General features: G+C 47.2%; 1 protein-coding gene across 2 annotated transcripts in view; it reads left to right on the forward strand.

The window, feature by feature from the left end:
* raskol (Ras GTPase-activating protein raskol) overlaps nt 1–14,583 on the forward strand; it is a 264,298-nt gene that overhangs the window by 69,679 nt on the left and 180,036 nt on the right. For both annotated transcript variants that reach the window (XM_025300970.1, XM_025300971.1), the window contains exons 4-5: nt 1,965–2,006; nt 11,259–11,445. In XM_025300970.1, coding sequence (XP_025156755.1) covers nt 1,965–2,006; nt 11,259–11,445 — 229 coding nt within the window. The remainder of the gene's footprint in view (nt 1–1,964; nt 2,007–11,258; nt 11,446–14,583) is intronic.

Raw genomic sequence — 14,583 nt, forward strand, 5'->3', positions numbered from 1 at the left:
TCTCTCTTTTGACAGCTGAGCGCGTTCACGAAGGTCACGCTGAGTCGAAGAATTAAATTCCACGGGACATTGAATCGGGCGCTTCGCTCTCCTCGAGAGTGGATCGCGCGTCGCAATTTCGCGAGAACGCGATATATTGTCTCTCAAGCGGGGCTGCGCGAAACAATGCTGCACATCGCATCGCGTTCATCTTGAGAAATGTTCGTGACAGCGGAGAGAACGCAAAGTGTCGCTTCTCGGTGAGAAATGATCACAGAGTGAGTAATTTCAGTCGCAAACCGCGGAGGAAGAATATTTCGATAAATTGTACCTCTCTCTTCCGACGTGTCAGTGTCCTAATTCGCGAGTAAACTCGCGACTGACGTTTTGTGTCGTCTCAAGATAATTATCCCTCCCCGTTTTTCACGGTAATGACGGTAAGAAATTGATCGCGCCGGGAAATCCGCAGCCAGAATCGTATCTGTCGCCAGAAGAAACATTACAGCGACGTATATTAAACGGGCATTTGCTTTCTTCCCACCGACCAGAGATAAAAACTTGACCGTGTAGAGGGGGCGGGAAGAAAGGGATCACGAGAGGGAATTTTCCCTCGCAGCTCCGTCAAGCGATACGAACAGGAACAACAATGACTTTGCAAACCATAGACGGATACGAGAGAGCGAGCGGGAGACGGAGAGGAAGATTGAGTGGGAGGGAGACCGCGGGCCGGGCGGTTAATTATAATGATCCTTAAAGCTTTCGTAGCCGACGTAGGCGACGCCGCGGCGCGCTGCGCTAACGCCATCGGTGGATATTTGAGACGGAATACTTCCCCGCTCTGGGCCGCCGCGCCGCCGGCAGCGCATGAAATCGCTTCAGCGGGTTTTATCGCGCTGAATTAAAGGTTAGCGATTAACATTGGAACGTACGGTACACGCGCGTACACACACACACACACACACACAGAGAGAGAGAGAGAGAGAGAGAGACAGCGTGTTTGCGAGACACGCGCAAAGAATATGCGCATTCATAGCGCACGTCAAACTCGTTTCTCGCGAGCCGTGCAAGAACGCCCGCGCAAGAACGAACGGGTTAATGAAGGCCTGGAAGAGGAATTTCGCGAGGCCGCCATAACTCATTTTCGGGGGGGCGAACTCTCTCGCGCGCATTTTTCACTTTTGACTCCCCCCATTCGCAACGGTCCGGCAATTATCCCCGGCGCGAGGCTCTCTTTCTTCCTGCGAGCCGCCGCGCCGCGCCGCGCCGCGTCGCTCTCCTTCGCGATTCGCCGCGCAACGCCAAACTCCGGCGAAAGTCGCGATTATTAATCGAGGACGATTCCGTGGATCGACACGTGAGATTTCGACTTTGAGAAGTGCGACACGTGTTACTCGCGTGGCCGCCGCGCTGGTCGATCGCTTCCACCCCCTCAAGCACGTGGAAAGAGCGTCGCTTCGTAATAAGTTTAGCTCGTCGCGCCGACGCGACGGAGCGCTGCTAATTACGGGTTTCGTCGCGACGCGAGCGGGCGGTGCTGCACTAAGAAGAGAGGGCCAGGGGGAGAGAGCCTCGTCCCTCACAAACGTCGACGCCTTCGCTTCGGCCGATGTTCGCTTGAGAGAGACGGGGAAATAATAATCGGGAAGCGATTATTATCGCGTAATCGATTTATCATCGCGACCGGCGATCCGCGAATTTCATCGCGGCACCGTGAGCGAGAGGAGGACAACGGGTCCGGAGAGAAAGAGAGAGAGAGAGAGAGAGAGAGAGTGAGAGAGAGAGAGAGAGAGAGCGAGAGAGAGAGAGAGAAAGAGAGAGCGAGAGAGAGAGAGAGAGAGAGAGAGAGAGAGAGAGAGAGAGAGAGAGAGAGAGAGAGAGAGAGAGAGAGAGAGAGAAAGAGAGAGCGAGAAATCTCTCCGGAAGCCGTTGGGGCGAGAAAGTGCGAATGCGATTAGTAATCGATATGTATCTTTCCCTGGACGCAGCTGTTCGCCGGGACCGCCTGTATGTTCAAGTCGCACAACAAGGTTTGTTCTTTTTCTCTTTTCCTCCTTCTCTCTATCCTTCTCTATCTCTTTCTTTGTAGCCCCTGCTAATGCCTTGCTGTCACTCCGATACGTCGATGTGGTGTGTGCCTCTCGTGTCGTCTCGTTGTTGCTGTGTCATGCGACTGTTGCTCTCCCCCTCCCCCCTCCCCCCTCCCCCGCCGACCCTCAAATCCTCCCGCCCGAGATCGCGTCTCGCGAATGTCTTGATTAACGTCCGCGATGCTTGCACAAAAGAACGCGAGCGCGCGTTGCATTTGCATGGCAAAAGTGTAATACGAAGATTAATTCGAGGCCCCTTGCCTTGATGTCTCTCCGCCGTTTCGCGAGCCAAAGGACGAGATTAATTGTCCCGCGTCGCTTTCAAAGTCGCTCCGGCACGGCAAGACAAGACGACGCGAAAAGGACACTGCGCGAGGGACCGCCGCGCCGCGCCGCGGCCAGCGAGGAAAAAGCAGAGCGGCGGGGGGGGGGGGAGGGGGCAGAAGGGTCTGCAAATTGGATTGAATCCGAAATCAGCGGAGGAGTCGCTCTCTCGTAACGACGGATAACGACCACGGATATTTCGCGTTCTGCCTCCTCTGCGGTAATACGCGCGCGCGTCGTCCGGAGTTTCTCGATCGCGCGATACAAGCGAATAAAATTGTGTCGCAGAGCGCAAAAAGTCCGCCCGCATGCGGACTGTCCGTGCGAGATGCGCACGTTGATAAGAAGCGCGATAAAACAAACAAAGTCGCGAAATGAATGAAATATTGGCTGCTCGAGTGCAAAAGTTCTGATGGGCGGGCCGGTTTTACGGCAGCATTTAAAAATATGTAGATACGCGACGTACCGTCGGATATTTGCAAACAATGGCGATTATCGATGGGATGGGGCGAACGGATCGCTTTCGATAGCGGACAAGTGAGATGCGATGAAATATCGATTGAATTCTTCTCTCTTTCTCTCTCTCTCTCTCTCTCTCTCTCTCTTTTCTGCGTCTTTAGCCGAGCACTCAATTTCCATTCGATGCCGCCGCGGCTTTTTCGCACAGTCGGTCGTCTCCGCTCGACCGGCTATTGTTGTTTCCCGAACAACCGAGATCCTCGGGAGGACTCGGCGCGTCTTAATAATGCAGTCGCGGTTTATCCCGGGTGACCGGTTCGCCTCTCCGTCCGTCCTGCTTTCTCGTCGTCCGCGTGTCCTGTTTCGTCGTAGAATCAATCGTAATTTCCTTTCCACGCACGTTTATGTGTCCACTCGTCCCTCTCCGCCCCCCCCCTCTTTCTCTCTTTCTCTATGTGTGTCTCTCCTTCTCTCCTCCCCGCTGCTGTCTGCATGCACGCAGCACCGCCGCACGCGGCGGAGCGACGACTCGAACGCGAAACGTTCGGTGGCCAACCGCGGTATTTATCTACGAGCGACTGCATTATCGTTGTCGTCGTACGTCGATATCCGACGTGGACAAACGGTAAACAGGTTCGCGCGCGTAATCGCACGGCTCACAAAGCATCTCGATGTCTGTGATGCTTTACGATAGGTATTAAATGTGATGTCGAAGCCGCGAACCGGATTGGCGAGGCGAATCCATAATAAAAATTCAATCTACCGCGCGTTCCCTCGGGCGTCCTTGCGGAGGACAGCAGCCGCGACTCCACTTCGAATTCGGTCTGCTTTGCGAATCGCACGACGCGCGCGTGTAATTGCAAATTGAGCCCTGCCCTGAATTCGCGTGCTATTGATCGTGCAAGGCGCGGCCCGCGGAGGAACTTTCGACATTCTAAAATAACTTGTCACTCGTCAGTTGTCACACACCGCCGCGTCTTTTCTTAGTCGTAAGCTACGCGAGTATCTAATGTATCGCGAAACGTTTCGATGCGATACTCCGAAGAGGTTCTAAGTACGATACTGCAGAGATAAAAATATGAGTGCAAATCGATAATCGCGTTCTACACGTTAAGGGGGGGGGGGATTACATGCGGAGCAGGCCGCTATTTCTCAAGGCTATTTTTATGAATCTTTTTAATAGAAACGGTAGAATCAATAAACTTGAAATTTTCACAATGTATTCGTTAATATTCAAAGTATAAAATAAATTTGTTACTATATCTATATGGAAAGTACACCATAAAACACTTTAAACGCGTTTATCTGGCAACACCATTTTCTTAAACTCAGTCGACACGATTACGCAAAAACTACGGAACCGAATAACTTGGAATTTTTACACAATTTACAGTAGACATGTAGTTTTCGCCCCTACCTCGAACACAATTATATTCTATTTTATTCATTCTTTTTAAACATGATTACAAGTTGAAGAAAATTTCATTTTCGATACTTTTTCTTCTTGCACAGTCATTATTTTTCCAAACTTGGCTTCGCTGCCTTCATTTTGGTACGGGCTATAATGGCAACCGTATATTTTAAACCGTATATTTCTCATTTTTTGATTTCAGAGTAGTGAGAGAGAGGCCCGGAATTATATCGATAGCAAACATAGAGCTGCGCAAACGAATGTCTGCACTTTTACCTATAATTATAATACAAATTGGATCGGTTCTTGTGATTCAATGAAATTTATTTTATACTATGAACATTAATGAATACCCCGTGAAAATTTCAAGTCCATTGATCCTACCGTTTCTGTTAAAAAAATTCGGCGTAAAAATAGCCTTGAAAACGGCCTGCTTCGCATGTAATTCCTCCCTTAAATGGCGCGTCACAAAAGTCACTGAGGCTGAGTTCTCGAATCTTCTCGCGAGGTGCAGATCGCCCAAAGTGGACTCGACCGACGGCTGGGATTAGAAAAGATAATTAACCGACATCCGTTTCGCCGAATTCCACTCGACGAATGTACGAGCAATCCTCCTCGAGACGAGATCGCCGAGAGAATTTAACCGAATCGGATTGAATCCTTCCCCCCGGATTCTCTCCCGTCGGCTATCGATCGACCAAACGACTGTTTCGGAAGAGCTCTCAAGATCCGAGAAAGATTGCAATCGTCGGTTACCACTCTCGTCCTCCCCGCCCCGTCATTTAACTCGGCAAACACGCGAATGACTCCCTCTGAACGCGGAAATCGCCCAAAGCCGGTTTCGTACGGTTTCGCGCCAAATGAGACCGGTCGCTTCGGAGGGGAGCTCTAAGAAAATCGGAGGATCATCTCGCTGGCGCCACTTTGTTCGGCAAACACACGCCAACGATTCTCCTCCCCCCACCCCCCCTCGCCGTCCTGCTGCGATCCGCGCAATCTCCAGCGCTCGGCGAGAATCTCTCGTCGCTTCGGTTTATCGCGGGTGGCCCGCTAATGAGTGTCCCTCGTCGCCAGGACGAAGAGAGAAGAGCCTGTCCTCTCGTCCTCGTCCTCGGTTATGCTCGCGCAGCTCGGGCGATTCTGTCACCTCGGCTCGGCCGAACGGGGAACAATTGGCACGCGAGCGCCCGTGCCAATTGTTCGGAAAGAATGCGATTACTAATTGGCCCGCTTGTTGCTCGACGACGTTCCCTCGCCGCCGCGCTCCTGCGCGTAATTAGACACATTCGTTCGCGCCCGGCCCGGTAATTGCAAACGCGTTAACGCGTTAACGCGTTAACTGCGCGACTCGCTCGAGAACGCCGCTCCGATCGGGGGAGCGTGTGACCATCCCCCCCTCCTCGCCGATTCCTTAATTGGGCCGCCCGAAAATGACGTTTCGCCGCCGAATTTACATACACGTCGTCGTGCGTGAACGCGGTGCACTTTCCTCGGGCTCGTCGGCGGAACGGCGACGACGGCGAGAAGCGAGAATGCACTCGCTAACAATGAGTTGCAACGATAGCTCTATTCACGTCGGCATCTGCCGGGATTCGCAGAGCGCGATTGTCGAGGTTAATCGGGGATTAATCCTCTCTGCGGCTCCGCTCGACGTCGATGGCGAAAATCCGATATCGCACTCTTCTTCGCACGTTTCCCACGTTTAGCGCAGAGTTACAGAGTTCTACGTCCCCCCCGCTCCACCCTCAAGTCTTATCGCGAATTGTAGATTCGTCTAAATGAATTCGAAAGAAACGGCTAAGAAAGGATTTCAATGGACGAACACATCCGGCCCGTTATTTCACTAAAGAAAGTCTCCGAAATATTCGATTGTTAATTTTGTTATCCGGCATAAGATAAATGTCCCAATAACCGGAAACGTTTAAGCGTAGTAGGTCGTCACAAAAAATACAATATATAACATTAAAAATGGTTTTGATATAAATATTTGCATTTGTTCGAAAACTTAAGATCCCCTCAAGTGGAGAAAAATGATTTAGACCAATGTACACCGAGGAAAAAATTGTATTAAAATTAAATAAATATTTGTTCGAAACGATGGTGTGAATATATTTATTATTTTCTAAAATTAAAAAAATGGTTTACATTCAGAACCTTTGTATTTCATTTTAGAAATTAGTCGCTTAATTTGAATAAATGTATTCACAGTCGTATTCGCACAAATATTTGTTTAATTTCAATACAATTTTTTCTCAGTGTATACATCTATTATTAATGAAATATTTACACAAATAATGAAGCGCATTAATGTACCAGTGTGACTAGACAGCTTGAAATATTAAGATTATGACCCAATGTTTGGATATACAATTTATCGAACCAGAATTAGAAAATTAGAATGTGGCAACGGGAAGTAATATAAAAATAGATGCTATCTCTTGATGAATTTATTAACGACTGACCATTATTTTGCCGAACCATAGATGCATACTTATTTAATTAATTTTTATTTTAACACAAAGGTATCGAATTGGATATACATTTTTTTTCTAACTAATCGTCAAATATTAGAGTTCTTTTTACAATAATTATTACTTTCATTCATTGTCAAAATTCGTTGTTAAAATAAATAGTGAATATTTTTTTTCAAAGTGATCGATACTGGGACGTGTCCGGCCATTGGGACATTTACCTATATGGATTAGTCGGATATTTTGGAGATTTTTTTCGATACACTCGACAAATACACGGACGCGATTATGCTCGATATAAATATGTGGTTCTTTCCACGTCGCTGTCTTTTCTTTATTATAAGACTAATGAAATTCGCTGTCATTCGCATTAATTAGGACGTTGTCGCATCCATTGGTTACCGAAATATTTCTGACGGTCCCCGGCTGAAGAAAGAAACGCGAAGATCACTCGGGCGGAATCTCCCCCTCTCCCCGCACGTACGTATCCTCATCCCGCAGAATCCTGGCTCCTCGATTTTCGTGTCGCGACCGTCCCGCCGTAGGCTCGGCGGGAGCGCAGCCAACGGCCATGAGAGGTCGCGGAGAAAGAACGAGAACCGCCCGGCTCTCGGATTTCACGCGATGCGCTCTCCGCCCCACGACGAGCGCTTTAATTAGTGACGTCAGCCCCTGTCGTCAGGTCAATCTACGATATTCCGAGATAAAGCGCCAGACGCGCGCGCGCGCGCTCCAGTCGCCGCCCGGCTCCGCTCCAAATAACTCGGCGCGATCCCGATCGTCGGCCTCGCCCTTTCGCGATTCGGAATGCCCTGGACGGCCGAGAGCTCGCCGGCGAGGAGGATCCACGGAGCGTCGTCGGCCTCTGGGCGCCGCCCGTCGCCCGCGCCGCCTGCCGCGGATCTCGGCCAGCGCTCCGTCCGAGAGTAATCCGCAATCCGCGGCTTATCAAGCCGATCGGCCGCGCAGACGTGACGCGCGTCGCTCGCGGCTCGCGCGTTTAATTGGACCACGCGAACCCGAAGAGTCGCGTCGCCGACGATGGATATCATCCGCGGTTACGTGAGTGTCTAATTTTAATCCGCTTGGGATTCGAACTTCGATGCCTCGTGCTGCGATCGTCGAGACTCCTGCTTCTCGCTTGTCGAGGACGACTGGCCTGACGCAGTCAGAAGCGACGGAATCCTTGCTAGAAATTCCTACGGATTGCGCCGAGACAAGACGCGAGACAGGACAGGACGTGCGGCGATCGAACGAGTACGTTTCCGAAAACGCCCGCAAACTTTTCTCTCGCTCCGACGATCGATAAACAGCTGTAAGATTCGCATAACCTTTTTATCTTTCTTCTCTGTCGCGCAGTCTTTCTCGTCTGTTTATTCGTCGGCCGCTGCGACGAGAGACAAGTTTTAGAAACGTGCCGATTGATGGATGTGTGTACCTTCTTGCTTCGACGTGGCCCGTGGGCATTTTTGGCAGAGATTTCCTCGCTTCTGACGTGAAAGAGGAAAGAGGAAGAGGAAGTGCCGAGGGGAAGTAAAATCGGGAAATCCGGCCGGCCCACAGTGGGGCCAGATGACATTTTTGGTTCAAATTTCTCTGGAGATCTGAATGTCCAATCGATCATCGACACCCAATGGATGAATAAATTCCGAAGAGATCTGTCTTGCCAAAATTAAAAAAAAATTTTTTTCTCGAATTACTGCCCCAAAAGAGAAAAAATGATCGTTAACGTGAGAAACTTGTGAAATACTTATTATTCGACACTTATTTCTATCTATATCTATCTAGCGTATTCAGCGGATTGAAACTTTGAAACCAATCAACAGACACCTCGAGATTTATCGATCTTGAATCAGAAACCCATTAACCCAAACAAAACTCATATGTCAAAGTACAAAAGCATCAAATATAGACCCGTTAAGCACAAAACCGAGGGATTTTAATCCTTAATTCTTAATGTGAGCTGAAATGATGAGCTTTGAGATTCTGAGTTTTCTAAAAGATGATTATAAGTTCTGGGGTCTCGTCGCATTCAGTATCCATAGGCTCGAATCCATTGAGGTCGAACCCAAGACACTGTACTTTAAACGAAAACTTTTAAGACGAACCCTAAACCCATGAATCCTGCACCGATAATTTTTTCAAAATTTCGGCTAGACAGATCTCTTTGGAATTTATTTAGAATCAACCTCATCCACCCGACTAAAAATTTTGATCAGGTTCACCTGACATTGATAAGGACCTAATAGGGTGAATGAAAGGTAATCCTAGTAAGTCAGTCCTTATAATGTCCTAACGACAAATAAGTAAGGAAGACCTTTATAAGGTTATAATGATTGGGTCCACATTAGGACCTTAATGTACCAACCTAGTGTATGATATAATATGGTTCAGTTAATCAGATCCTTGTCGGGATCTTATTCATTGTACCTAATATGATTTGCATTATCAAGTTTCAACAAAACAATTTTTGGGTGTCATTTCCAAATATAAAGATGTTTGCATTGAAGAAACACTTCAGATCACTTGAATATATTTGTAAAATGCTATAGAAACTATCCTTTTTTAGCAGTCAATAAATAGTTGTAAAACTAACGTGACATGCAACTTTTCTCTTTAACACTACTTTATGTCTTGTCACCTTGTGATACTTAATGATCTTATGATATTCATTTTATGTTTCTTTTCCGAAACATTTTACAAGTATACTCGAGCGATCTAAAATATTATTTCATGCAAATATTTTTTTATTTGGAAATGACATGAAAGAATTCTCAGTGTGTCATTTCTTATTTCTAATGTCATCATCCAATATAGCGCGTAGTGGCGTAGTCAGGAGCCATAATTTGAAAAGAAAAGAACGTAATAAGGATTCCATAAGGTAACTCAATAAGGACCTGACTATGAATCCTTACTAAGGTCCTGATATCCACGCTGCGTTACATGACTTACTAGGACCCGATAATATTACCTTATTGGGACCTGATGTCCAAATGAGGTTAACCTGATCAGGACCATAGGATAAATTTCTAGTCGGGCATTGGTGTCGGTGATCGGTTGGAAATTCAGCTCTCTAGAGAATTTTGAACCAAAAAATGTCATCTGGCTCCACTGTGCGCGGCCGAGAGTCTTAATACATCAGAATACGGTGTCGGCGATTTTATGGATTCGAGGATCCAAGCGCCGCCGTGCCGAAAGTCTCTCGTAAACTGCCGAATTTCACGATCGCGGTTTTAAGACGCGAGAACTCGCGGCCGCGCTCGGAGAGGAAACGAGAGGACGATTCGAGCCCGCGCTGCGATTGCGGCGCGCCTCTCACGGCCGCATCGCGTAAAATTTCGAGTGTAAAGTTGCAGGCCGAGGAGGAACATTCTTTTCCCCGTCCCTTTTACGCGCGATAAACTGCTCCAGACACCGAGTCGCCGCCCGTCCCGCGAGTACAAGTGCCTCCAATTAAGAAGACGATGTTTTAATGAACTTCCAAGCGTATCGCTTTCATCGCTTCTTAGAGGGTCGCCTCGCGAGCGCTCCGGATGCTCGCGCGATCCTCGCGCGTCGGTAATTCGCGCGTTCGCTAATTCGCCGCGCCTTGTCATTTTCAGGCCGCGGGAAAGCCCGAGAAGAAGCGGGAGGGGCCGCGATTGTAATCGCACGAGGCCGAAGTCGCGTAATTTTGCGTAATATCGCGACTCATCGCGTGCGATTCTCCAACTCGCGTGAGGCGTTTTCGACGCCGCGATCGACCGACAGTAACGAAGCCAAGCGACGCCTCTCGCACGTTTTATCGCTGAGATCTCTGGGATTAATGTGACTTGTTTCATTAATACGTTAATGCGCTTCTCCGTTGCGGCTTCCGTGCTTAGCCACGCGTCCCGACACCGAGCGCGCGTGTCCTCGTTAGCGCGTCCTTAAATTTCCAGCCGGAGGAGACATCTGGTGCGCGAGCTCCAGTAGTTTTACGTTTCGCATTTGCTTCCCACTAATAAATTGACCTCTAATATAACTGTTCGATTGCGCACGATTAAAAAGTATGATTAATTCAACGACAAATTGGCACAATAATCGAAGCGACCAATTCTTCGTGTCCATTTTCCACTCAGCTGCCGAGCTCTCGATTCGCAAAATAACGTGGAAATTGTGATTGATTGAAACAATTATCTCTATCAATTAATGAAACTGATGAGGCAATAAAACAGTGAAACTAACTCTCTTCATCAATTTTCCACCCAACTACCCTATTATGGATTTGATCCCCGATTTTATGGTTTATTTCGTGATCTCGTTATTTTCGAGAAACCGTATTTCGGGGGACCGCCGCGGTGCACAGTTTTCGTGATTTCTGGCTTTTCGGAAAGATTAGAAAAGTGTCGTCAATATCTCGGCAAAATTGTACTTGAGATCGTCGCGGTACTCGAAATATTGCCCTCCCCCGGCTGTGAAATTTCGGGGATTGAATTTTCCGGAATTGTGCACGTCCACGGCCGATCGGCAATTTAACGCCGCCGCCGGGCGAACTTTTACTTTCAGCTGGGCGACGCGATGTTCGTCGAGCTGCCACGCGTTCGGTTGGACGGCGGCGCACGTGCTTTTCGGCAGCATTGGGGCTACGAGACGCGACCGCTGGCGCCTCCGCCGCCGCTGATCGAAGAGGACGAGGCAGCCGTGGAGCCGGAAACCGTCAGTCTCCGGGAGGCCAACACCGCTTCTCCGATAGGTGAGTCGATCCGATCAATTGGACGCCCGATCAGTTTCGGGACGAGACGCCGAGAAACGCCGACCGCGCGACCGCGCGAATAACGAATCGACATCGCCGCGTTCCTCCGTTTCTATTTAGATCTTTACTCGAACCCTGGTTCTTCTTTCCAGCACTCAGAAAAAGTATTCTATTTGTAAAGCGACTATTCCCATAGTCTCATATTCTAAGCGAAGCCTTTTACAGAAAAAGCATTCCTCTTTCGACAAAGCGATTAAAGTGAACCATTCATCTGAGATTTATTAGATATTATTCTATATGTTTTCCTCTTGTTTCAAGAGGATTTCCTCTTGTATATCAATTAACTTTCCTCTTCTAAGAAGAGGAACATGTTGATTTGAATGTCGGCTTCTTTTGTTCAGTCATGCTCTACCTCTAGATATGAATGAAAAAATTACTATATACTCATGGGTCAGAATATTCTCAACGTTTTTTTAAGAAAAATAGGTGTATTGCTGTATCATATAACGAAGATAATTTCCCCCTATTTGGTCAAATACAGTTTATAATCTACCGCAAGAAGTTGAATAATATATTCCTTCTTTTAACTGTGTTTCATACAATTGGTTACGATGAACATCTTTGTTGCTATGAAGTCCATAACAAAATTGATTGGAAATTTATTTGTTACGATGATCTTATTCCGTTCGTGCCTACTTATTATAGAACTGGAACCAGAAGTATACGAGGGTAGTCCCAGAAGTACCTGACCTGACGTATAGATAGCGGTTGTTGTTTGAAAAGAATGACTATGGAAGAAAGTACCAACATTATAAAGCTTAAGTTTGAAGTTTGACGACGCTACGTTGTTTAGTATTTGTTCGGCAGCCATCAATAGTGAACGCTCTCAGTGAATTTGTAAACATGGAAAAAATTGATCATCGTTATGTGATACAATACTTTCATTTGAAAGGCCTCAGTCCAACCAATACGAAAGCGCGGAGCTAGATTCTACTCTGGGGGAGTCTGCTCCTTCGTTTGCAATAGTAAAATATTGGGTGGCAGAGTTTAAACGAGGCCGTACGAGAGCTGCCAAGACGAACATCGCAGTGGTCGAGCAAATGAGGTGACCACGCCAGAAATGCTGAAGAAAATCCACAAAATGGTATTGGATGACCGTCGACTGAAAGTGCGCGAGTTAGCAGACATGGTAGGCATTTCGAAAAGTGCTGTCCATCGCATATTGACTGAGAATTTGGACATGAGAAAGCTGTGCGCAAGATGGGTGCCGCGATTGGAACAAAAACAGCGTCGTGAGGATGTTTCAATCGAGTGTTCGGCGAAGTTTCGCAGCAATAAAGCCGATTCATAACCATGGATGAAACATGGGTCCATCACTTCACACCTGAGACAAAGGACAGTCAAAACAATGGAGCAAGGTGGCTTGATGGCTATTTTGAGGAGCTCGACGTTTCCCACTATAAACAGGGCTACCGAAGCTATTGAACATCGCTGGGAAAAGTGTATTGAGCTAAAAGGAGACTATGTAGAGAAATAAAGATATTTTTTCCCAAATTTTTTGTGTTTTCTTTGTTAGGTCAGGTACTTCTGGGACTACCCTCGTATCTATATATAAATTACTTTTCGCTATACATTATAATAATTTTTTTCAAATTAACTAGTGTAACCAGAATAAGATAAGAATAAGAATAAAGTACAATGAGAATAAATAATAATTCTCTTAAAAAAAGGTTAAATAATCTATGTATAAGAAGAAATTTGTATTAAAATCAATAAGATTTGCATGATACATGTAACATATAATCCCTCTAATTTTAAGAATAATGTGTTTATAATATTTTCTTCTTAATCTTAGAGGACCTCCTCTTGAGGTCATGTACACCATGTATAAGAATAAAATCTTCTAAAATTTAGATGATTCCGCTTGTTCGGAAATTACTTGTTTTGTGGGTGAGACTTTTCTTCAGATAATCTCACTCGCACGTGAGTGAAAATAGTACGAGCGCGAACATAATGCAGAGACATACGATTGACATTATGTGACGTCTTTCGCTTTTAACGGAGACGGAAACTCGGTGAATCGGTTGTCTAGATGACGAGTTTTAATTCTAAGAGAGAGAGAGAGAGAGAGAGAGGGAGAGAGAGAGAGAGAGAGAGAGAGGGAGGGAGAGAGAGAGAGAGAGAGAGAGAGAGAGAGAGAGAGAGAGAGAGAGAGAGAGAGAGAGAGAGAGAGAGAGAGAGAGAGAGAGAGAGAGAGAGAGAGAGAGACTTAACACGCGTCTGCCAACGTTCGTAATTGCCGTGTCGTTCTTTCGACACATACACACGAGGTGTCTTCGTCAATTTTGATGACCTTCGTTTCACAACTCCGTGAATGCCCTCCCCATAATTCGCTCGCGCTTTGCGCAACCGGCTCGCGCGATTTCACCGCGCGTGACATCTGCGAGTCGTGGTATTTAACGCCGGTTGACACTTTGTCTTCGCTCTATAATAGCGCATTCGCGCGAATCGGCTCTGTCGACATTAATTGCGCTTTGTTCGGATTGTCGCTGCCGTCCGCTCGACTGTCTGCGACTGACAGACACCGGAGGCGCGTCTTTAACGAGCCGACATTGTTCAAAAGGAATCAAGTGCACTTGCTCTCTGCCCCTTCTCCCCGCCGCTGAAAGTCGCTTCGTTTTTGCAATGACGCGAAAGGACGAATAGCGGGGAAAAACGCGCGGGGTTGCGCGATGGATGGAAAAACGTAGCTGCGCGTTTTCGCGTTTTCGCGCCGAGCAATCGGCGTCTCTTTGCATTCACACGCGAAAGAGGAAACAGCTGAAATGTCTCGTCTTTGGAGATACGTTGGACACCGCTCCGTGCCTCGAAAATTCGCGAGGCGGAACAGGCACGCGAAATAATATCTCTATATTTTGAGAACAAATTATATTCGTAAACGAAAGGGAAGATATTTTTTCATTCAGTGCGGAAAATCTTGCAAATCGAGGATAAAAGCTTTCGAGTTGTCCTGACTGGCAATTGCAAGAGATTTACAGGAATGAACGAGAAGTAAGGAAGGGAACAACCATTTCTTTGCGCTGTCTCGAGACGATCAGTCTCTCGCTCTCTCCTCGCTTTCCCGACGAAGCAGATAAC

This window comes from Harpegnathos saltator, unplaced genomic scaffold (genome assembly GCF_003227715.2).
Source record: "Harpegnathos saltator strain DR-91 unplaced genomic scaffold, Hsal_v8.6 scaffold393, whole genome shotgun sequence".
Classification (NCBI taxonomy): Eukaryota; Metazoa; Arthropoda; class Insecta; order Hymenoptera; family Formicidae; genus Harpegnathos; species Harpegnathos saltator.